The following is a 25,572-nucleotide window of genomic DNA, read 5'->3' as shown; positions in this document are numbered from 1 at the left end:
CCAAAACTACTCAGGGTTAAATATATCAAATACCGACACAATTTCATACATTTCAAAAGATATACTAACTGTTGCGCGGTTTTGTAGCGGTTACACTTTGAATTAAAATTCAAATTATTTTTTATTTAAGCAAATACATAAAAATAAATGCTGGGGGTTATGTTCGTTGATAAATAAAAGAGCTTGGTTGATGAGCAATACCACACGCGACACACGCGCTATCACGACCAACGTTTTAGAAAAGGAGAACACCGGACTTGAACTTCAGCGACGTACATACGTTTATTCAGTTTGATGGCTTGCGAAAGAGTGAACATAGGAAGAGGATAATAAAGAGACCATACTGTAGAAAACAGAGTACCCTGAATACTTCTCTGTATTACAATGCAAGCTTGTATACGTATAGGAAAGAGATCTTGAAGTATCTATATTTGTGTCGCTCTAAGGAATAGGGAATAAGAAAATATGTATATCTACTTTTTGTTTCTTTTGCAACTTCAATTCAGTCGCAAATAAAATTCCGCAGTATACACACAGTGTTCTAATTTCTCGCTTTAAATTTTGCCGCTCAATACGTATTTCATTATACAACGAATGGAAAATGGAACAACGGTTTACGGAATTAGAAATGTTCAACTTGCATTCTAAAAAACTTAAACGACAATTATTTTTTAAAAATGAATGAAATGAAAACAATGATAACATTGAAAAATAATTATTTTTCCATTTATTAATATTATATATTTTTCCCTTACAAAATTCGAAATTTGTGGGAACATTATGCAGTACATTTTACAACAATTATAATTACCTATCTAATGCCGTTTAAATTATTCGATTACCTTATTTGGTTCAAAAGATATGATTTTTGCATCGGTAAATGAGAAAAGGCGCTACTGTGCGTCGTCAGCGTACATAAGTACTCTGGTGTTAGTTAAAACTTTGGACAGATCGTTGATAAATTATGTAAACAATAGAAGCCCAAATAACTCCCGTGTGGGACGCCAGATGTCACCCTTAGAACATTAGAAAGTTTAATTTTAAAAAGGACCTTTTGCGTCCTGCCGTTCAGATAATATAAGATCCAATTAGGAAGATCAATCGGAAATCCCATTAACTCGAGTTTCCGAACAAGAAGAGAATGGATAACAGAGTCAGAAGGGGATTTACACAGCGCTTCGGTACAATACCGAAGCACACAGCCAGGTATTCCATCGGGACCAATAAAAAAAATACTGGCTTAACACGACGAGCATTCGTTTAAGAAAGGACTGAAAATTTGGTTCGAGTTGGGGACGATGCAAGAGTCTAATTTGAGTCTATTAAGTTGGAGTAAGTATTTTGAATAAACTGAACAAAAAGATCGATGATCATTATCGGCTGTTGTATTATGAAAAGAGAGCGAGGAAGGATGAGTAATAGGTTTACGTTTAGTTTTAACAAAATTATAAAAATGTTTAGGGTCCTTAGAAAACTGAGCCCTGCAACGAGTCAAATAATTATTGTAATACTGCGCGTTCTGCACGGTAAAAGTTGACCGAGCCGATAAATATCTAGATTGGACAAATAGAGAACCGGTACGTTTATATTTTTTGCATACAGATTAGATTTTTTAGTTTTGAGGCCGGTCAGCTCTTTGGTAAACTTTATGTTGACGGACAGTATAACGGAACACATTCAATAATCAAACCATGTCAGTGCATATGTAGAGATCGGACCCATTATAATCAATTATAAAATTATTCAGCCGTACGAAGTCCGAAGACAGGGGCGCCACCCTAGCCAAAATAACTCTTGCCGGATCAGAGAAAAAAGAAAGATCAAGCAATCGCTCTAAGAAATTTCGTAAATGGTTGACTTTGGACAGCAAATGTCAAAGAAGCCAGCAATAAAATCATGATGTGTTGTAGTAAGAAGTGTATTAGTAGAATTATCTAGGGTCCAAATAGCCCCTGGGATGTTAAAATTACCAAGAACTCCTAAATGGTCCCTATCCGAAAGTCTTTTGGAGACCAACTGAATAGCGGAAAGATGGTTCCAATAAATAGAAAGTTCCGACAATGTTGGAATGTAGGTACATGTAATAAAAATGGAACTACCATTACTCCTCGAAAGTTATTATTTCGGACATGAGACTGAAGTCGACCGCTATAAGGATAGCTCCCCCACGGCTGATAGGCCGATTTAGCTGGTATACTGTGAACACAGCTGGAAAACTTCGAAGCTCAGAATCTCCGGCTTTAACCAGGTTTCTGTGAACACAATAACTTGGGAAACAAATGTGACACTGTCAGAATACAATTTAGGAAGCTTACTAAGTAAGCCTCTTGCATTCTGATAGGAGATAGTTTTTTGGGACGGAATTGGAAAACGTAGAAGGCGCAGTGGTCACATCGGACCTAGGAAGAGTAGTTCCTACTGGTTGTTTTTTTGTTTTTTTGCTTCGAATTCATTGACAATCACATCCTTTGCCCAGATTTGGGCAGAGCATAGTTTGTCGAAGAATTCGTCAGGAACATTTATTTTAAAAGATGAAATATTCTTAGGATAAGAAAATTTAAGTTTTTCCACCTTTGCTTTGGATAAAGGCTGTTACATCTTCCGATGTTTGATTAGGAGAAAGCCGCGAAACAAATAACTGTTTCGGTGGTGGTATTAGGGGTTTTGACAAAGCAGTCTGATTAGCCATCTTACCAATTTCGGCCGGTAGTCCGGGCCTGACACCTTGGCAGAGAACAGGACTGGGGTTCTCACTGGTCACTTTTTGGGACCCTTCTGGGGACGAAAGGGAAATAATTAACACCGGGGGCACGGTCACTACCGCGACACAATCTTTTCTAGCACTCGATCTCACGATTCCAGCCTCTGGTGGTTGGGATCCGCCCGAATGCGGTTTTTTGCGACTTGGAGACTTGTTTAATAGCTTAAAACTATTAATCTGACTGTTTTTCGAAATCTCAATAACTGCTCTTTAAGAGGCTTGCCGCATGAACGATATCATCTACATTTCCAACTAGCGGTAGGCTATCGTACGCCAATATTTTCGGCTATTTGAATTTGGAGTGCACCATGTTGTCACACAGCCAACGGCTGATGGTGAGTTCGCCGTAAATAATATTTTTTTTTTACAAGTTTTTGAGAAGCTGACCATATAAACAGACATCTTGGGGACTTACCACTGTACCTTCGTTAGTTAAGAGAGGGCGCAAGGGATTAAGTGCAGCGGCACTGGAAGAGCGAAAGATCAAAAGAGCTGGAGAGCGTAAGATGAAGCACTAACTAGAACCGTTTATAGCCTTTTATAAATGTTAATAAGCCCTGGTGGTTTTTAAAGCAAATTCTACAAATCGAGAGCGAAAAAAAAACATGTCCGTCCACTTTAAAGGAAGAATGTCGGGCAGCGGCCCGATAAAGCATCGAAATAACCACGGCCGCTGCTGCAACCACCACGCCACCATACGTAAACGCTTTAAAGCTTGGCTTATGGCAAGTCTGACAGACATGCATGCCAAACAACTGGTTAAAAAAAAAACAAAAAGAACTATTGCCGATAGGCCTGGCAAAAATCCTCCATCTGAACCCTCCCCCGAGGGTGCCGGCTGGGCAATGGGCACTATATTAGCCCGGACACGGGTAATGCATTGCTGCTTGCCCCGTCCGCGATAATACAGTGTCTAGCAAAGGCCACGGTTCAACTCCTTCTGCCCTAAAAAGCCTAAAGAAGTGAGCCGTTAGCCATGGGTGGAGGTGCCTGGCGGAAGGCATAAAAAGCAAGTGGGTGGTACCCCTGAAAAAGAAACCATTCTTGATGATGACCCGACGAGGAAGTGGCTGACGCAAGCGGTCTGCCAGTTGGAGGCGCTGTGGGAGGGAGCCAAGCTAGTGGTGGTGGACCGGGAGCTAATCCCGTCCACTCCAAAAGCGAAGGTACTCTTCCCCATCGCAATCCAAGCGGACCGGGCGAACCCGGATATCCCAACCGCGGACTGGAAGGTTCCATCACCCAAGGAGGGGGGCAAAGTGCAGTCCTCCAGATAATCAAGGAGGCAGAGGACATCCTTTATCCCAGATACGGGAAGATGGCGTGGGGCATGGGTAGCGTATACCTGCGCCTCAAAAAGCGCCACCCCGGGGATAAGGATGCTCACACCCTGAAGGCAGATGTGGTGGAGAAGGACCTAGATCTGGAAACCATCGTGGATGCCGACCGGGAAATGACGCTGGATGAGTCCGACGAAGGTGAGGACGGTGAACTTACCGTAGTAGTCATCCCGTCGTATGGAGGTGAGCCCAGTACCCATGACACTCAGGGTGCTGCAGCTCAACCTCCATAAGAGCAAGGTCGCGTCGGCGGAACTCCTTATAGTCATGGAGCAAGGATCCGCCGACATGGATAGCCTCAGGCAATGCCATCGCCGGACTGAAGTCCGCAAATTACAATTTGCTCCATCCACCAACGGTAAGCAGGAAGGGTCCACACGCTAACCTTATGTCTCACAACAGCTCTGATGACCTGACCGTGGTGATGCTAGAGAGCGGGAAAAAGCGCCTTTTGGTAGCTTCCTGCTACATGGAACACGACAGGACGGCTCCACCAGAAGAACTCATGAGCTTGGTAGAAGCCAGCCCGAAGGACCAGCATCTGCTCGTGGGTGCAGACGCCAACGCGCACCACTGCGTATGGGGGAGCCCCGACATAAACGACAGAGGTGAGTCCCTCTTAGACCTTATACTCTCAACCAACGTGAGTATAGCAAACGTGGGGAAGGAACACACCTATGTAGGTCCCACCTCCTCAAACGTGCTAGATCTTACTCTTGTAAGGGGACAAGGTACTTTGGTATCAGAATGGAGAGTCCTTGAGAGACCATCCTTCTCAGATCATAAGTACATACGGTCTTCAGGAACCACCGGAATACTAACTGGGGAAAGTTCAAGGAGACTATTGCGACACGGCTCGCGATCTCTCCGGGCATATTTGAATCCGCGGAAGACATAGAAAAGTCCCTAGAGACCATCTCCAAAGAACTGCTGGATGCGTACCTCGCATCATGCCCTATATCGGACACGAGAAAGAGGACCAGGCCACCCTGGTGGAATAAGAACCTTTCACTCCGACGCAACAAACTCAAAGAATTCTTCAAAATCGCCAAGCAGGCGAAAGATGACATCATCAATGAGGAATACAAAGTCCTACTTAGGGACTACAAGAAAGATATGCGCAAGGCGCAGAGAAACTCATGGAGAAACTTCTGCTCCAATATAGAGACTGCCCCGGAAACGTTTAGACTCCGGAAGCTGCTATCGAAGCAGGCAACCATACAGAGTGAGCTCAAACGCGACGACGGGCAGTGGACTGAGGGCAGGGAAGGGGCCCTAACAGCACTAATGCACGCGCGTTTCCCAGGATGCACCAGGACCTAGCAACTGGAGTAGAGCATTATTTATATTAGATTTAATATCCTCTGGTAGAATCCACTGGGCTACAGACTCCTTTCCGAGGATAAAAGCACCAGGACTAGATGGAATATTCCCAGCCATGCTGCCGGTGACCAAGGAGGTGATCACCCCATGGCTCTACGCAATATATACAGCTTGTTTAAGCACGGGCTATATCCCTATCCAATTGAGGACCTCGCGGATTGTCTTCCTGCCCACAGCAGGAAAGTGCAGCTACGTGAGCTCCAAGGATTACAGACCGATAAGCCTCACCTTATTCCTACTTAAAATGCTAGAAAAGCTGCTGGACCTATACATCAGGAACGATTTAGGGAGACAACTGTCGACCAACCAGCACGCCTACACGAAGGGGAAATCAGTGGAGACGGCACTACATTCGTTGGTAGCCACCATTGAGAGAGCCCTAAACAATAAGGAATATGCATTTGGAGTGTTCGTGGACATATCCGGGGCATTCAACAACGTTAGCACGGACGATCGCCTAGAAGCGACCAACTCGTCCCCCGCTATTAACTTGTGGATAAAAAATCTTCTAAGTTACCGGCGGGTTCAATCAGATTGGGGCACCGCTTCCATGGTGAGAGGAGCGCACAGAGACACGCCGCAAGGTGGGGTTCTGTCGCCCCTCCTATGGAATCTGGTGGTAGACGACCTAATCAAGAGATTCGAGAGGAAAGCACCAAAGATAACAGCTTATGCGGTTGACATAAGCATAATTATCACGGGAGTCTGTCCATCGACCCTCAGCTCGATCATGGAAACAACGCTCAGGGAGATATGTGAGTGGGCGGTGAAGGTAGGACTCAATATCAATGCGGATAAGACGGACTTTATTCTCTTCACCAAGACAGCAAGCTGACGTGGAAGGCCAATGTAGCAGAGAGGGTAAAAAAGGCCACCATAGCGCTATATGCATCCAAGAAGATGCACATGGGGCCTCTTACCCGCTCTAATGCATTGGGTCTACATATCGGTGGTGCATCCGATACTGCTGTATGGAGTCTTAATGTGGTGGCAAGCCATGGAGAAGAAAACGTATAATAAGCTTATGGAGAGAACCCAGCGGCAGGCACTGCTCTGTATATAAGGGGCGCTGAGGTCAACCCCCACCAAAGCACTCGAAACCATAATGGGTATATATCCCCTAGATATCCAAGCGCAACTGACAGCAGGAAAGGCGGCACAACGTTTGGTTGCATCAGGAAACTGGTCGCTACAAGAATTTGGGCAAAGACTACATGATACCCAGAACGTGCCCGGATGTAAACACAACTGTATTCATGGGACCAAATGACTGGAAGTCAGGCCAGGACCATGCTCAATACCTCAATATATACACCGACGGCTCCAAGGTGGAAGAAGGAGTTGGCAAGCAGGGAGTCACTAGATAGCCTGAGGACGACTAAGTCAGTGAGGATCTACTGGGTTCCCAGCCACCAAGGCATAGAACTTGCAAAGGAAGGCGTCGGACTGGCGAGTGAAAGAGCAGAAAACGTCCCTGTCTCCCTAAGAACGCCCCAAAGCGAGCTGGAGAGATGACTGACGCAAGCGCAAAAATCAGGTGGAGGAGTAATTCCGAAACCTGCAGAATATCAAAAATCATGTGCAATGAGCACAAAGAGAAAATCACTTACTACGTGCTGCATCTTCCGCGGAAGGACTGCAGAATGTTAGTGGGTATTCTTACAGGTCACTGCCTGTCTGCTGCACATGCAGTCAAGCTGGGTATTACCGAAAACGCCAAATGCCGGACATGTGATGTATCCGAGGCAATCGAAACCTTGGAGCATCTCATTTGCAAATGTCCGGCCCTAACGAGGGCAAGAATGAGATACCTAGGCTCTCCAGTTCTGGCATCGCTAGAAGATGCCACCAGGAGGAATCCAGCCAAACTCCTTGCCTTTGCGAAAAACACCTTGATATTCAAGGATCTCGAAACCCGCATAAACCGTCTCTAGGTCCACCCGGGAGTTTCCCCGGATAGCTATGAGCCATATTGGCCTATGTGTGGCCCCTCGAGGGCCATCCGGACTAACCTAACCTAACCTAAAGCTATAGGCCGAAAGTAACGTGATGGCCTAGAAGGAACTAAAAAACGTATTTGATTAAGAAGATTACTGGAAAAAATATATCCATTTATTAGTTTATGAAGGAACATCACGCCATGGCAAGTCCGACGATCCTTAAGAGAGGGCAGGTCCAGAAGGCGTAGTCTGTCGGCATACGAAGGAAGGTGGCGATGTGGGTCCCAGTCTAATCCCCGAAGAGCGAACAAAAGGAATTGTTTCTGTACCGATTCGATAAGGTCCTGATACTTTGTATATTGAGGGGACCATACTAACGAGCAATATTAGAGTATGGGCCGAACCAGAGATATGTATAAGAGTTTTGTGTAGGGATCATCGAATTCCTTAGACCATCGTTTTACGAAAGCAAAGACACCCGTTGCTTTACCAACAATACCGATGTGATTGGTGAAGCTCAAATTATGGGTAAATAGAACACCAAGATCCGTTACAGAATGGATACGTTCAAGAACACTCGTGCCTAAGAAATAGTTAGCATGGAAATGTTGTTTAAATTAGCTTGCAAAATCTGAGGAGAGCAGGATTCACAAGAGGCAAACATAGTTTAACGTCATCAGCGTCCATCATGACGTAAGAGTGGAGTATAACTTGGTGCAGATAATTTATAAAAATGCCAAACAGAAGAGGACCGACGTGGCTCCCTTGAGGAACACCAGAAGTCACGTGAACAAGGTTTGAGAATGAACCCTTGAATGCAACTCTTTTAGTACGGTTCGACAAATAAGTAGAAATCCACTTGATCAACGTAACCGGAAAACCCAAACGACATAGTTTCTTCAGCAGTAACTGATGATTCACCGAATCGAAGGCTTTGCTGAAATCTGTAAAGATAACATCGGTTTGGATTGTATTTTTAAACGCGTTTCTATTGACAGGAACAAACTCAAGGAGATTTGTAGACGTTGATTTACGTTTCATGAAGCCATGCTGTGAGGGGGATATTATTGAGCTACATTGGTGCTGAAGCTGAGTAGTAATTAGAAATTCGAATAATTTGGGAATCGCACTAAGCTTTGCTATACCTCTATAGTGTTCAATATTAGATTTACTGCCCTTTTTATGAAGCGGAAAGATAAAAGATTCTTTCCAAACTTTGGGGAAGAACGAATGCTGAAGTGATAACTGAAAAAGTCTAGACAGTGGTCTACATAATGTGGCCGTATGTTATTATTTATTAGTTTCTTTTATTTATGCTTATAATTTCGTATTAAATGTTTCTTATATTATTTTACAGTTCTCTTTCTTGCTTTTTGTTCACGATCTACGTCTTCTCTTTTTAACTTCTCCAAAAACAGTGATCTGCCACTCTCATGCCGCGTGCCTTTCAACCCCCGAAATTCATCAGCAGCGCTCTCTGAGAGAGAGACTAACCTGCTCTCTCAGAGAGCGTAGCCTAACAATCGTGTGACCAGATCATATAACGTCAACTGGCCTGCTACAACTCGGCCGTCCTGACTTTGAGATAGCCCTCTATCTCTGACTTAATGCTATAACTTAATTACAATTTTAACATATTTACAATTCGTTACAATTACAATTTGTTTTTCTTTACTTTACAATATTACAATTACATATTTTATCATTATATTATGATTTTATCCAATGTCTAATGTTATTTGCACTCCACACGCCTTGGTATGGATTGCGAGACAACTGAAACCCATCTATATCTTTAAGAACATATCTATCATTTCTTAAAACTTTTACAATGACATAAGGACATTTTTCATTTGAGCCTGTCTTTGTGTTACTTCAGCTTTCTGTCTAATTTGTTCTAAATTTATTCTATTTTCCTCAATACTTTTTTCTTCTAATTCTAACTCATTTCTAATCTCTTCTTTCTCTAAATTTCTCCTGTTTTCCTCAATAATCTCATCTTCATCTTCTAAGTTTTTCCTAATCTTTCCTTTCTCTTCTTCATCTTCCAATCTTTCCTTTAGCTCGTCACATGTTTCTCCTCTCTGTGTTATCCCAAATAATGTTTCACTAGGACATAGCTTTATGCTATTATGCATCGTATTATTCATCGAATACTCAACCTTTTTCATAACTCTATCCCAATGTAAACCCTTTTCCGGTTCTATCAGTTTTGCTATCATGGGTCCTAAACTCCTATTTAATCGTTCAACTTGACCATTTGCCTGAGGCGAGCCCGTCGCAATTTTTATGTGCTTAACGTTACTATCTTCCATAAACTCTGTAAACTCAGACGATGTAAAACAACTGCCTCGATCCGATATTATACATTTCGGTCTACTGTACGCTCGAAAATAGTCTTTTAACGCATTTATCACCTCTCTTGTATTCGTCGTTTTTGTTGTGTACAACCTAACGAACTTTGTGAAAGCATCTACCACCACACATATATGTTTTTTCAATCTGCTGCTATCTACCGGTCCATAATGGTCTATATGAATGATCTCAAAAGGCTTATTGCCTTTGGGTATGCTATGTAAGTGTCCGTCTCCTTTACCCACTTTCGGAGAATAAGCTATGCACTTTAAACAATTCTGAATATGCTCTACTACTTTGTCCTTCATGTTTGGAAACCAGTAGCTTTTCCCAATAACATCTAACATTTTATCCCTCCCAATATGACCCATTTATAGCACGTGTTCCTCCATTCGATTCGGTACATAAAATAATAATCGGTTGTCATTACTTTTCCTATAAATTACACCATTTCTCATTTCGTATATCTTATGCTCGCTGCTTTCTAACATTTTCCTAATTTCTTGAACCTTTGCATCTTTTGATTGACAAATTACTAAATTTGTTTCGAATGTATTTGTCTCCACTATCATTATGTTGTTGCATCTGCTTAATGCATCTACATGCTGCATTTGTTTGCCTGATCTATGCTTTAATTCATAGTCGAACTCTTGCAATTCTAGAGCCCACCGTGCTATTCTTGGGTTCAACTCAATCTTATTGAGCGTTAACGTTAGAGAGTTGCAGTCTGTTACAATTTTAAAACGTTTGCCTAGAAAATATATTCTAAACCTTCTTAACGCGTAAATTATGGCTAAAGTCTCTAACTCGAAACTATGATACTTTGCTTCTGTTGCAGTCGATCTTTTTGAGAAATAGAAAATAGGATGCAATTTGTTGTCCTCTTTTTTCTGAAGAAGCACAGCTCCAAATCCTAAAGCGCTTGCATCACAGTGAAGCTCAACATCATCTCTGTAGTCGTATATCGCTAAAACTGGCGCTTCCATTAATTTCGCCTTTAACAACGAAAAACAATCCAATTCTTCTGCTTCAAACATAAAAACTCTATCTTTTCTCAACAAATCATACAATGGTTTCGCTAATATCGAAAAATCCTTAATGAATCGCCGAAAATACGAGCAAAGACCTAAAAAACTTTGAACTGCTTGCACCTTGCCTGGAACCGGAAAATTTTGTATCGCTTCTAACCCTTTACTGTCAGCCTTAATCCCATCATTCGAAATCAGAAAACCTAAATATTTAACCTTGTCTTGTAAAAATTTGCATTTGTCCATTCTCAACTCTAATTTATTTTCTACTAGCCTTCTAAATACTTCTACTAAAACTTCTAAGTGTTTTTCCAAACTTTTGCTTGCCACTAAAATATCGTCCATATATATGATCACCTTCTTTTGCCTTGTCATGTCCGAAAATATGTCATTAACGAATCTCTGAAATACCTGCGGAGCTGTTTTTAAGCCCATCGGCATCCGCAAAAACTCAAATTGCCCCAATGGGGTGTTAAAAGACGTAAATTTTACTGACTCTTTGTTAACAAATACATGAAAATAGCCATTCTTAAGGTCTAATTTCGTAAACACCGATTTTCCTACTAAATTATCCAAAAGGTCATCAATCAATGGTATCGGATAATTATCCTTTGACATTATTTTGTTCAATCTTCTAAAATCGATACAAAGTCTTAGTTCCCCCGACTTCTTCTTCACTAATACAATAGGAGAAGCATACTCCGATTTACTAGGTTGAATAATTCCATCTCTAATGTATTCTTCTAACATTTTTAACAGTGCTTCTTTTTCACTATATGACAGTCTCCTCGGTGCGCAACTAAATGGTTTCGAGTTTTCTAACACTATATTCATTTCACATTTTATTTTCGGATTCTCAGGTCGCTTGACTTGAACATAATGTGTCTCTAACAACTTAATAAACTTCTCTCGATCCTTGTAGCTAATTTTTTCGCCAATAATAAAGCAATTTTCCTTTTCATCATCCTCTAAAATATTAATATTCATCATTTCTCTTGTGAAATCGTCCCTATTATTTCCTAAAGTCTCTTCTAAAATTTTGCTTTCGAACCTTTCTTCTTCTAAAATCTCATTTCCTAAACCTTTTCCCAAAATTTCACTTTCTAAACTTTCTCCTAACATTTCATTTTCTAAACTTTCTTCTAACATATCATTTTCTAAACTTTCCTCTAACATTTCATTTTCTAAACTTTCTTCTAACATTTCATTTTCTAAACTTTCTTCTAACATTTCATCCGCTTCCTTCGGTTCCTTAGTGTCATTCAATAAACTAATATTTGTCTTATTCTCAATTTGGGTTTCAATTCCCTCGACGGTGATCATTTTTAAGGTTTCTAAATTAATTTTCAGATTACAAGCCTCCATAAAGTCCCTACCCAGCACAATATTACAGCTCATTGAATCGTTAGCCACAGCAATTAAATTAAAATAAATCTTTATTTCTTCTTTCATTACATAACATAACATTTTTCCATAACTTCTTAGTATGCTTTTATTTAATCCATAATATAGCTCTTCATGAGGCTCTAATTTAATATTTTTGGGTACATAAGAAAGTTTTATCAGAGATACTGGGCTTCCTGAATCGATCAAGCATTCTGTAATAATTGGCTGGTTAGAGTTTCCATAAACAAAAATTTTAAACAATCTTACGTAATTATTTGCCGCATCCTTCTTGTTTTGGGGGCACTTGCTGATCATGTGATCCATCGCCCCACATCCATAGCAAGACCCAGGAGTCCTCTTCGATTTGATGCAGTCTCGTGCCCAGTGCCCTTTACCGTTGCAGTTATAGCAACGCGTCTCCTTGCTCGCCAGCTCATCCTTCGCGTTGTGCATCTTCTTCTCTCCAGCAGCCCTTACCGGCAACATTATGTTGGCAAATGCTTTAAGCATCCTTCCTGGGTTCTCGAAACACTGAAGCTTGGCCTGATTGCGTAGATTTATCGCCGGAATGCCAACAATAAGTCCGTCCAGCAGCTCGTCATCTTCCATGTTGACATCTCGTGCCAGCCTGCGTTTTTCTTCGAAATAGACTGCAAACTTCTCAGTTGGCTTCCATAGCCGCGCCTCGAATTTGCGTCTCAACTCTGCTTTCGACTCGTTGCCACCAAACGCAAGAAGTAACTGGTCTACCAGCTCACTCGTCGATTCTCCGAACCGGGTTGCATCTGCGTGTAGCCACTGCAACGCGCTGCCTTTCAGTTTTCCAATCAGCAAAACTCTACTCTGGGTGTCCGTTAGCTTATACAATCTGGCAACATTCTCCCATTGGGAGACCCAGGCACGAACAGACATGTTTTCCGAAAAATCCAATAAGATTTCCTTTGCCAAGCCAAATCCGGCTGACGAAAAATCGTCTCGAACGCCTCTTCCACTGTTAGCGTCGCTGCTGCCGTTTTGCCCGTTGTCGTTTCGTCCGAAATTTCCAGAATTCTCGCTGGCGTCTCTTTCATTCCTCTCTGCCTCATTCGCTTCGCTTCGCTCGCCATCTCTTTCGCTCCTACGGACATCATCGGCCGCACCGTTGCTACACTCGCCATCTCTTTCGCACACGTCGCCGTTATGTTCAGACATGTCGTTTCTGGCGCCGCTTGGTCGCGCGTCGCTTGTTCTTGAACTGACGCTGTCGATCTGCTGCTGAAGATTCTCGAGAACCTTCCTTGCCTTCTCGATTTCACGATCCAGCTCCTCCATAGTTGCCAAGCCACGAGCCAGTTCCGTCCGATTCTGCTTCACTCGCTTCTCCACCGCTGCCCCTTCCGCCTCTTCGTCCAGAATTTCTTGCTCCTCCTGGTTTATCATTGGAGCACTGCCTCGGCTTTCGGGTGGAATCGCACATATCCGGGAGTACAGATCAGCTTTTGATCCCTTCGTCGACAAGTTTAAACATTCTAGCCATTTTTTCAGCTGAGCCACCGTCACTTTATTAATGTCCAAATCCATTTCGGTTTTTTAGTTGACGTGCACAAAAAATTTTCTCGATCCCACTTCTGAGATTGTGGCCGTATGTTATTATTTATTAGTTTCTTTTATTTATGCTTATAATTTCGTATTAAATGTTTCTTATATTATTTTACAGTTCTCTTTCTTGCTTTTTGTTCACGATCTACGTCTTCTCTTTTTAACTTCTCCAAAAACAGTGATCTGCCACTCTCAGGCCGCGTGCCTTTCAACCCCCGAAATTCATCAGCAGCGCTCTCTGAGAGAGAGACTAACCTGCTCTCTCAGAGAGCGTAGCCTAACAATCGTGTGACCAGATCATATAACGTCAACTGGCCTGCTACAATAATGAGCTGGCACAATTTCTCAGAACGCAACTAGGTACAAGATCTGGACCAGAGGGGAAGGAAAGTTTGGTTGTTCTGAGATCATGAAGAACATTATCTTCGCTGATTACAGGCATAAAAATGCAATTGGAGTGCGGAAGTGGAAAATAATACACTGAGTTAATATCGAAATAAATTTGTGAATTTATAGTCTGCAAGAATTTTGCGAACAGGTTCGCGATATCAGGCTCATTGGAAGCGGAGGCATTATCGAAATGAAGACATGATGGAAATTGTTGAGTTTTCCGTTTCGAGTTTACGAAAGCGTAAAACTGCTTCGAGTTAGCCTGAAACTAAAATTTGCACCGATTTAAGTGGTTTCTGTAACATTCAGAATTGTGTGCTTGGAAATTTGTACAAGTTAAATATCTCAAATGGTCGACTTGGAGACAAGATTTGGTATACTTTTTAAACAGTCTGGATTTAAGATTTTTTAGATAAGAAAGCCGACGAGAAAACCAAGGGGGCTTATAAGAAACTTCTGGTGAGGGAAATGAAGGGAAAACTGCGTATATTATGTCATAGAAACGCTTAACGATGTCTGAGGAATCCTCTGTGGAGTTCAAGAAAGTCCAATCAGTTAAGGATAAGTGGTGGTTCATTTCTGACTTAGCTTTTCGAAAGCAACGAAACGTTGCAGGCTAAGCTTCCGGACACAATAGTAATGGAGTGGAGGCTTCAAGGGTTAGCTCCAAAGTGGGATGATAAGCTCTCTCAGGACTAGAAAGAGGGTCAATTCTAATGACAAGCGTCCTCAGGACTAGAAAGAGGGTCAATTCTAGTGACGTAGGCATTGGCAAACTCAGAGACGTTATTACTGCAGTTCCTAACGAAGTTTAATTGTCCCAATGAATTAAATCATGGGGTGAGGTGGGAACAAGAACATTTGAATCAGGTAAGGGCATCCAGGGAATGGAAGGCAGATTGAAATCACCCGTGAAGATAAGGTGGTCATTAACACCAAGGGAAAAATGAATTTCTTGAATTAAGGATAAATGCTGCATATAAATATCAGTGTCAGACCTAGGTGGAATATACGAACATGAAGTGTATATAGAATAATATATATACATACAAGATCATATCCATACAGTCAACTCCACAAGACTGCTATTCTGCATTGGCATACGGTACAAGTGCACAAATATATACAAGGGCACAAATATGTATATACACACACGTATTAGTTCCGAAATACAGCACCGGTCAATCAAATAGGTCCAGACAAATAAAATAATTTTAAAATTATTTGTCATAAAATTCAACTAACAAATTCAGTTAGAAATTCAAGTGCGCTTCCATATCCGCATTAGTGTGACCGTATATTATTCGCTGCTGACCGGAATTATTGAGTTAATTCTAACATTTCCGTCTTTAATTTCGTTGGAAAAAATATACAATTTTCCATGAAGTAATTATTATTTTAAAATAATTATTACGTGTCAGATTGGTTCCTAAATTCCCAATCCACCTTTGACCCATATATTATTTGGTAATATATATTTATAGTAAATATAGTTATATTATAGTTAATAAAATATCCAGAATGGCATCTTTCATTTTAAACAAATTTATTTAGATCAGTAACCGTCTAAGTCTCCTCGAAACTAGAGTCACCAATCCAGCAGCACCCACTCCATCCAAGTACACTTGCCAAATCCATCTCGACCAAGTCCGAGCGCTATGAAATAAGGTCGAGAAAGAATACGAAGCTTGTTCAGAGCTAATTTCAGTTGGCTTAGAGGGCGCCGAGGACACCTTGCCCACTCTTAAGGCAAAATACGACTACTCCTATTTCGTTTACGAACGGTGTGTTCCCAAATTTATGAAACAGATTGACACGATCTCTGCTAAAGCAGCTCAAGTCCAACGCCCTGCGCCCAAAAAATTCATTTACGTTTGGCTGTCGGCTTCCTCCGTGCAAAACGGAAGTTTTCTCGGGCGATTATCTTCGCTGGCCGACCTTCCGAGACCTTTTACAGCGGTCTGTAGAAAAGTGGTTCTATTTAAACGCCAGGACGAGTGGTGAAGCTCATTCCATAGTTTTAAATTCGCCACTAACCAACGACGGTTTCCGCTCAGCATGGAAAAACCTATCTGAGCGCTTCGAAAATAAACGAGCGTTGGTGAACAGACAACTGAAAAAATTATTGAACATGCAGTCCATTGAACGCAAATCCTCGACAGCCTTGAAGGAGCTGTAAAATACAATTAAAAATTGCCGCGCTTCCCTAACTCTGTCCGGCCTTCCTACGGATAATTGGGATTGTCTATTGGTTTATTTGTGTTCCACGAAGCTTCGAAAGCTAACTCTCTCATTATGGGAGCAATCCTTAACAAATAAAACCGAAACTCCGACGTGGTTATAACTTGATTCTTTCTTTCTGATTGCCATAGAACTCTGGAAACTATAATTTCTATTCCACCTCCTACGTTACGCCTCAGTCTGTCCAAAACGACAAAATCCATCGTGGCACCGCGAGTACTTAAATACCTTAGTACGCGGATTGTTCCCATATCCAAAAGATGCGATTTGTGTTCTGCAGAGAACCATCCATGTAAATGTCCACGCTTCCTCCAAATAACGATAGAAAAATCGTACTTCATATATATAAGCAGTTGTGCTTAAATTAATTTGCAAGCGGTCATCCAAGCAATGCTTCCTCCATTGTTCAGATTCCTCCTGATGCTTCAAGGCTAGCATCCACACCGATCCAAACAATTTCTTCGTTCTCCACCCGAGTTACCACTTCTCCGGATTCTTCCAATTACTGGGTTCCGTACGACGACAGCAAGAGCAGATGAAATCCTTCCAAATAAGAACACGTCTTCATTTGTTGATTTTTATTCGTTCAAAACCTAGCTTAAATAGCTAACATGAGAATGTACATTTTGGATCTTAGTTCTAGACCCACGCACTGGACAGTTCCCGATCGTGGGAAATACTCTATGCGCGATAAGGGTGCACACAGTCACCCCGATAGCGCATATCTTAAACAAACCCAGACCGTTCACAGGAGGTCATATTTCGGTTTGCTTGTATTACATAGGCCCAAGTGGCGGTTGTACTTATAGATAGACAAGTGCAGTGCACTGCTGCAGAGATTTAATACCTAACATATGCATCTTATATATTTACGTGTTCATGTGTGAACAGCAGACGTCCCGAGGACTTTTATCCTACCCATGCCGAGACTGCCAAGGGCAACATTCAGCTTTAATCCACTCTAAAATTAATGAAATTAGTTTCGGCGCTAATCGAGGATCCCGCTGCTTCCTCCAGTTCCTGTCTCTCGAGGCCGAACCTGCGGCACTCGAAGAGAACGTGGTGCGCATCCTCCACTATGCCAGAGCCGCACTCCAGGCACCAGTCTTCCGCCTCGTGGCCAAAGCGCTTCAGGTACTGGCGGAAGCATCCGTGGCCGCTAAGCACCTGGCTGAGGTAAAAGCTCACCTGGCCATGCGCCCTCTCTACCCACCGCGCTAGGTCTGGGATGAGCCTGTGCGTCCACCGGCCTTTCGGAGAAGAGTCCCATCGAGCTTGCCAGTTCTCCATGCTCCTTCTTCTAGCGGCATGCTTCACCTCAGCGTGGGACAGCGGTGATCGCCTGTCCTGTAGGGATTCAGAGATCTCCTTCCTCTCCCTAATGAGCTCCGTCAGTGGGACTTGCCCTGCGATCACTAGTGCCGCGTCCTCCGAAATTGTCCGGAACGAGCATGCGATCCGGATGGCACATAGCCGGTAGGTCGCCTCCACTCCTCTCGTGTTCGGCAGTATTCTAGAGTGCGCTCCTACCGTCCCACTGGCCTTTTTGTGGACGTACTCCAGCTGCTCCTTGAAGGATAGTCGGGTGTCGATAAGGACGCCCAGGTATTTTATCGCCTGCTGCGACCGGATCCTCGTCCCTCCCACCAGAACGCTGGCCGTCCCCACTGCCTTCCGACTCGAGATGAGGACAGCTTCCGTCTTGTGAGCCGCCAACTCCAGCCACGCAAGAGCCAGCCACGACTCTACGGCTTGGATGGCCGTGTCCGCTCGCGCCCCCACGGAAGCTATCTCCTTCGCTGCCACAACGATAGCGACGTCGCACAGTAGCGCCTTTTCTCATTTAGCGTTGCAAAAATCATATCTTTTGAACCAAATAAGGTAATCGAATAATTTAAACGGCATTGGACAGGTAATTGTTGTAAAATATATATATGTACTGCATAAAGTACCACGCCGACAAATACGCCTTTTTAAAGGGGATCAAAGTGAAAAAGTATTTTTTTTTCAATGAAAACAATTTTTAAAAAATATTTTTTATTTAATTTTTTATGTTTATTTTTATGTATTTGCTCAAATAAAAATAATTTGAAAACTAAAAAAAAATTGTTTTTTTTATTTCAAAGTGTAACCGCCACGCGCTACAGTTAGTATATTTCTTGGAATGTATGAAATTGTGTCGGTATTTTGGTATATTTTACCCTGAGTTGTTTTGGTTTTTTGCGTTGCATTTCCGCAGACGCAGCTCGACGCAGCCGATGAAAGTTAATTCTGATCCAGGAAAGATCCACGGAACTTGTAGTCATAGTGTAGTCAGTGGCTTTCATTGGCGTCAGAAGATATAGACTACTTTAGGCAGAAAAAGGTGAAAAAATTGGGCACCTGGCAGGTAGCGATTTACCTGTAGAAGCCCAAACCAAAGTGTAGTTTTTTTTAGGTTCTTTAATAGTTTATGAATGTATCTATCATTTAAAGTAAAAACCATGACCATTGGTTTTATGGTTTTTTTGTAATATTACCTGAAAGTCGACCAATTTACACATTTTTTTGTATGATGCAAAAAACGAAACAAAGTTCAACTTTAAATGCTCATAACTTCTACAAAAAAATCTTAAAATTGATTTTATTGCAGATTCTGAATCCTTGTTAAATTTCCTGTCGAATAAGTATGGTTAAAATCGTTTTTCCGAACATGACTTTTTTGATTTTTGCAACGCTAATTGTTCGAGAGGCGCTACTGTGCGTCGTCCGCAAAGCCAACCAGGCTAGTGCTGGCAGGCATCGGAAGCCTTAGTACGCCGTCATACATAGCGTTCCAGAGAAGTGGTCCCAGGATGGAGACCTGTGGGACCCCGGCTGAGATGTTATACTCTCTGGAACCCATGCTCGTGTCCAACGTGAGAACCCTGTTGCTGAAGTAGCTGAGCGCTACATTCAGCAGGTACCCCGGGATGTTGAAGTTCCTCAGGGACTCTAGAGTTCGACTCCAGTCCGCAGAATTGAATGCATTCCTGATGTCGAGGGTGACGAACAGGCAATAGGATTTGCTTCCACCTTTCCATCTGGTTCCTGCAATGGCATCCTCAGCGACCTTGACGACCCTCGCAATGGCGTCCAGCGTGGACCTTCCCTTTGTGAAGACGTATTGCTCAGGGGAGAGACCACCAGCGGCTTCGATAGCTTCGCCCAACCGAGTTGAGATCACTCTCTCGAAGACCTTGCTAACCGTGTCCAGCAGACAAATTGGCCTATACGACGATGCCTCGCCTGGTGGCTTGCCTGGCTTGGGCAGCAGCAGAAGCCGTTGCCTTTTCCACCTGTCGGGGAACGTCCCCTCCAGGAGGCACTTGTTAAACAAGCAGGCCACCTCAGACGCCAGCAGCGAAAGAGATAGCTTGGTTGCTCTGCTCGGAATGGCGTCCGGCCCCGGCGCCTTCTTGAGTTTCCGGCTTCTACCGGCCTGTAGAACCTCAGCTTCCGTGACCCAGCGAATGACGCCCATCTCGGTACTAGGGCAGATCTCGACCTGCCGTCCGATTGGAAACAACGTGCCGACTACAGGCACAACGTTGTGCCTGTGTGTGTGTGTGCAAGCACTAACCATACAACATATAGACTGGTCATTTCATACAACGAAAATGGACACAAAAATTTCTTAGCGTACGGTCCCATGTTAACTGTTTGCTGTTAGCGACAGACCGTCTGTTAGATTTTAGCTGTTAGCGACCCGTCCCATGTTAGCTGTCAGCTGTTAGCGTCAGGCCTTTACATGTATGCGTGTTCATGCATTCATGTACACGGGTGCATGTGTGCGATCATTTCATTTCGGCCCAGCAAGAATATTTGGTCTTTTGCTACTTTTCGCGCTGGGTACCCTAACAATATGGGCATATTCGCTATTGGGTTAATAATAAAAATAAGAATGTTATATGTTATAATATATTTCTTAATGTTTTAGCATACATTTAATATTTGTTTACAATTCAAATCAGTGGCAGCAGTGAAATGTGTTGCATATATGTACATATGTATTCGAATAAATAAAAAATCCATCTACTGAGATAGAAACAGGGCATATTGCAGTCGGTGTCACTTAAAACAGAGACGGCCATGAGATCTAACGGTTTGGGTAGCAGCTCGCCCAGAAAAAAAAACAACAACCGCCAGCGTCGCGACGAGTCGCAGCCACGCGCCACACAGAATGTGCGAGCAGAGGAAATACACTGACAACAACTTTTTGAGTAGAATTAATTATATTTGTTTATTAATTGGTCAAAAATGTTTAATTTGTTTATTATTTCGTCAAAAGCGATTGCACAGCATCAGATCCAAATTATTAACTTTTAAAAAGAAATATCTCATTGGAGCTTTCAATAACTTCAGCCATTTTTGTGTGAATTTATGTCCGCCAAAGAAAAACGACTACAAAAGAAATCCAAACTTTTTTCTTTAGTGTAGAAGTCAACGCCAGCCTCGCAGTTCCCTTTAAAATTGTATTTAGTTTTTTGGCACTGCCGTGACGCCCGCGGTCGCTGTGGTTTGTGCCGGCCGTGAAGGCCGTTTTTTCTTTATTTTTACCTCGTACTCCTTGACTACAGCGTGCTCAGGCCAGAAGTCACCAGAACAAATTGTGTCAAAAAGATCGAGGGAGACACTTATCTTGAAAGAGAGATGTCTCTGGGGTATGAAAAGTTGAATTTCTCTATTTTCACATTATTGGCTTGTATTTTGCTCTGTATATGAGCTTGTACATCTTCAGATGCGAGGTCAGGGGCAAGCCGAGAAACAAATATTGTTTTTAATGGTGGAATAGCGGTGAGGGTTTTTGGTAAAGCAACATTACCGACTTCAGCCATTGGAACGGCCCTTTTTTTGCCCTGTGGGATAGCTGAGATTTTTTTTGAAGTCTGCGGTGTCAGAGATTGAGACTCCGCAGCGGACTCAACTAATAAAACGGGCAATGATGCTGCCATTTCATTCCCGGCACGTTCGATTGCCGAATCTTTCGCCGTTCCCGATCTCAACACCATTGGAGTTGGTGTCGGTGCCGGGGGCTGGGCCGAGGGGGTATGCCAGATCGTAGGTTGCTGGGGCTCGCCCAATTGCTGCCGACCAGAAGCTGATTTTTTGCGCTTTGGCGACTAACTTAACAGCTTCATCCCGTTAAATTGAGCGTCCAGCGCTGTGAACAGGTCATTCGCTTTGCGAAAATTTACCCTAAGTTCATTAAATCCACCTCTGGTCTGCCGCATGAAGGATAACATTTCCTTCTCAACCTCCCGGCAGGCATGGAAACAGTAACGTATGCCTTTATTGGCAGAAATTACGTCAGCGATACGACCCGTTAAGTCGAGACACTTAGCGTGTACGACCGCATCGCAAAGCCAGCAATAAAGGCTGGGCTGTTCTGCCAAAACTTCTTTTTGGCAGCCTTTAATAGCGCAAATAGTATTCGACACCATTTTACACAACCTACAACCACGGTGCACCGATAAGCAGAGCCGAAACGAAAAAAAAAAAACTAGAGAGCGGGAGCGTAAGCGTGGGTGAGCAGAGACACAACGAAAGCTTGGAACCGCCTAAGTGCAGCTAGAAGCAAATAAACGGGACAACACAAAAACTAAAAGTGATACATGCACATGCACTCGCGTAGCAAAGCGGCAAAGTTATATATTGTATTTTAACAAGTTAAAATCTGGACCCCGGTGGTTTTAAATGCAAAACAACACAAAAGTTCGGAGCGCAAAACAAAAACACGACCGTTCGCTATGAAAGTTCAAGTTCGAATTGAATTATTTTCTCAATTTTAAAACCTACTAAATGTCTATAAATATATATGAAGATGTTTTTTTCAATAAAATACGTACGTTTCGTGCAAGTTCTTAGTCAAATCCTTTCCAGATATGGTCGCCTGATGACACCCAAGTACGCCGGGTTATACTCACCGGCTGGGGCTCTACAGTCCTTTGGGGCATTGCGCCGAGCACTGATCTAGAGTAACAAGAGTAATAAATGTTAGTACTCTCATTCCACGCCACCTAGGAGGTTGAGAGATTGGCGCGTTTTTTTTGAGTGGTTTCCCCAGGAGGCCTACTCCACTTTTAATATTAGTATAGGAAATCAAAATTAAGGTATTAATAAGAGATTTTAAACTTAATATTAATAACTAAAAACTACGACTACAAATAAGAAGAAAATGGGGGAAATCAGGAAGTGAAAGGCGAAAACCTCACAAACCGTAGCATTCAAAACCACCTACAATGCCGATGACGGGTAAAAAGACCTCGATGCCGTCCCTTTAATGTTGCTGCTATCCAATTGAAGGTCCCGAACGACCGAGAGCAAACCAAGTCGCCACTTTTTCCCTATATCCTCAAGATTGTCGTTAGTGAGGAATATACATTTATATATATATATAGTGACATATCCACAGTCCTACGGACTCTGTCTACGCCTACTTTACACACCACACAAACACAATATTGTAATACCCTGTAACACAAACACACTTGCCCAATACACCCTTTGCTACCCTAGTTTATATCCATACACATCAGATAGCAACCGCCGGATGTTTATAAGAATTCCAAAGCCAAAGCTAGTGGAATAAACCCAGGCTCTACACAAAGGATGCAATCTGAAACTCTAAACAAACTCCAGACAGTCCCTTCTGTAGACTAAACATTTATGACTTAAGTCATCACACGTTCCCACGTTCAAAGTTCGGACTCGCCAAGTCGAAAACAAAAATATTAGATTTCAATAACAAATCATAAAATCAAAGAGCACTTATATCCAAGAGCGAATGCACTTGAATCTAAGAGAAGATTAACAATTAACTCCAAGCTCTCTCCTAAATTCTCTCCAGATCTTTTAAAGTTTAACTCTATATTTGAAAGCTCGAGACCGAGGCTTGAACGTCAAGCTATCCAGATCAATTAATTGAGTTCAGTTTAAGACCTAAAAGATTTAGGTTGGTGTTCTTTAAAATAAAATAACTTGTAAAACCAATATTCAGTTAAATAAAGTTTGTATTTTTTTAACTTATGAATATCGCAAGTATTTAATTGGCGCAGTCGGTAGGATCCTAAAATAAAAGAGTCCTTAAAGTACGGTACTGGTGTAACTAAAAAGGACATGCTACACAACTAGCAGCCCTAACATCAGCGAATTTTAAATAGTGATTCTAAAAATTAGTGATCCGCAGAAGAATCTACGTGATTCAAGTGTCAAAAAATCCCGTGTGGTCGGAAAAATAAAATCAACAAGAGATTATTTAATTCCGTGAGAAAAACTGAAAATCCCGTGAGGTCAGAAATAAATTCTGCAAATAAACAATATAACCGATCAATAAACTTACCAACCAACAAAATATAAAACATGGCAGTTCCACAATTATCTGAAGTACACCTAAATCAATTGCTGTCGCAAATAAAGGAGCTACATTATTACGATGGAACTCCAGGAAAGCTGTCTGGCTTTATTAGCCAGGTGGACCAGTTATTGTCGCTTTATCCCACTCAAGATGCGCGCCAAGCACACGTAATCTACGGAGCAATCAGAAGAGTCATCGTGGACGACGCACAAGAGGCAATAACTCAAGCAGGAGCAACAGCATGGACCGATATGAGGACAGCCCTGGCGACATCTTTCAAGGATCACCGTCCATACGTAACATTGATGAAACAACTGGAGGAGACTACTTATCCAGGCAGTATTAGTAAGTTTATTGAACGTTTAGAAAGTCAGGTTAGAAATATATTTGATAAGCTAGAATTGGAGAGTGACCCTGTGGCAAAGTCCAATTATTCAGAAATGTTAAAAACCACAATAAAAACGATAATCGATAGAAAACTTCCGGACAGGATGTACATGTCACTAGCAAGAAAAGATATAGATACTATTCCTAAATTAAAACAAGCCACAATGGAGTTGGGTCTTTACGACTCAAATCCAACGGACAGTTTTTCAAAATCGAGCTGGCAAGGTCGCAAAAGCGGGGGGAATAAGAATCAGAAGAATAACCAAAGATACTATAACAACAAATATAATAACCCCAGTAATTATCACAATTCTACTAATCAAAGTTATTCACCACAAAACACTAACCAAAATTATACTAACCCGAGTAACCAAACTATTCCACCAAACCAAAGGGGAAATTATAATACATGCAGAGATGGTTTAACTCAGGCTAGGCAGAACAACCCCCTAAATTTCCAACCGTCAACGTCTAACAACGCTAATAATAGCGGAGGTGTCAAGAGGCAGAGAGAAAGTTTAAGCGGACAAAGCCGCATGGACGTAAATTTTCATCAAGCTGCCTCGGAGACACAAGAATTAGAAGAGGAAGGGTCGGTCCATTTTTAAAAATAACATATGAAAATAAGCTTTATAAGGGCATGGTTGACACAGGGTCTTCCATCAATATCATAAAGGAAAACTTCGCAAAAGTAAAAGAAAGCACAGAAAAATTATCGGTATACACTATAATGGGGCCAATAAAATTGGTAAAAAGCATCAAATTAAAACCCAGTGCTGTGTGTCCGTCCGAACAAAAATTTTATGTGCACAATTTTTCCGAAAATTATGATTTCCTGTTAGGTCGCCCTTATCTAGAAAACACCAAAGCAAAAATTGATTACGAGAAGGAGACAGTAACTTTGGGGTCCAAAACCTATAATTTCTGTTTCGAGGAAGAAAAGGGCGAGACCGCATCTACAAAATGCCTCGACCCAAAAACTAAAAATGAGCTTGCATCTGCAGAACAGCTCATAAAAAATTCAAAAGTGGATAAAGTTGCACCCACAAAGGGAGCAAAATCCAAACCAAAGAAGGAGAAGACCGCACAGTCAAAGTGCCTTACTCCAGGTAAAGACTTAAAGGGCCAGAAAGAAAACAAAATTGACCCTAAGTCCGTTGACAACGATATAGTCAGCTTCGCAGTAGAAAATGAACTACGCGAATGCAATGAATACAGACTTGAACACCTAAATGTTGAAGAGGTTGAGTGTTTGAAGAAGGTTCTCTATGAATATAGGGACATTCAGTACAAAGAAGGTGAAAATTTGACTTTCACAAGTACTATCAAACACGTAATCCAAACTCAACATGAGGATCCGGTCTACCGAAAACCTTACAAGTATCCCCAAAGCGTGGATCAGGAGGTA

The 25,572-nt window shown here is 42.2% G+C and overlaps 2 protein-coding genes across 3 annotated transcripts in view; one reads left to right on the top strand and one right to left on the bottom strand.

Annotated features, from left to right (window-relative positions):
* Positions 1–25,572, top strand: part of TpnC4 (Troponin C TpnC4) — an 87,461-nt gene that overhangs the window by 10,151 nt on the left and 51,738 nt on the right. The gene's annotated exons all lie outside the window — the stretch shown is intronic.
* LOC138927897 (uncharacterized) lies at positions 12,297–13,160 on the bottom strand. The gene is made up of 2 exons (XM_070283271.1): positions 12,461–13,160; positions 12,297–12,405 (listed from the first exon to the last, which is right to left on the bottom strand). Exons 1-2 carry the CDS (start codon positions 13,103–13,105, stop codon positions 12,397–12,399), a joined length of 654 nt encoding a protein of 217 aa, XP_070139372.1. The 5' UTR covers positions 13,106–13,160; the 3' UTR covers positions 12,297–12,396.

This window comes from Drosophila kikkawai, chromosome 2L (assembly GCF_030179895.1).
Source record: "Drosophila kikkawai strain 14028-0561.14 chromosome 2L, DkikHiC1v2, whole genome shotgun sequence".
NCBI classification, from domain to species: domain Eukaryota; kingdom Metazoa; phylum Arthropoda; class Insecta; order Diptera; family Drosophilidae; genus Drosophila; species Drosophila kikkawai.
Note: the sequence above shows the minus strand (reverse complement) of the source record. Positions and strands in the feature narration are given on the sequence as shown.

What these genes read in the sequence shown, in the direction of transcription:
- LOC138927897 (XM_070283271.1), bottom strand. Translation starts at nt 13,105, where the DNA reads ATGTCTGTTCGTGCCTGGGTCTCCCAATGGGAGAATGTTGCCAGATTG.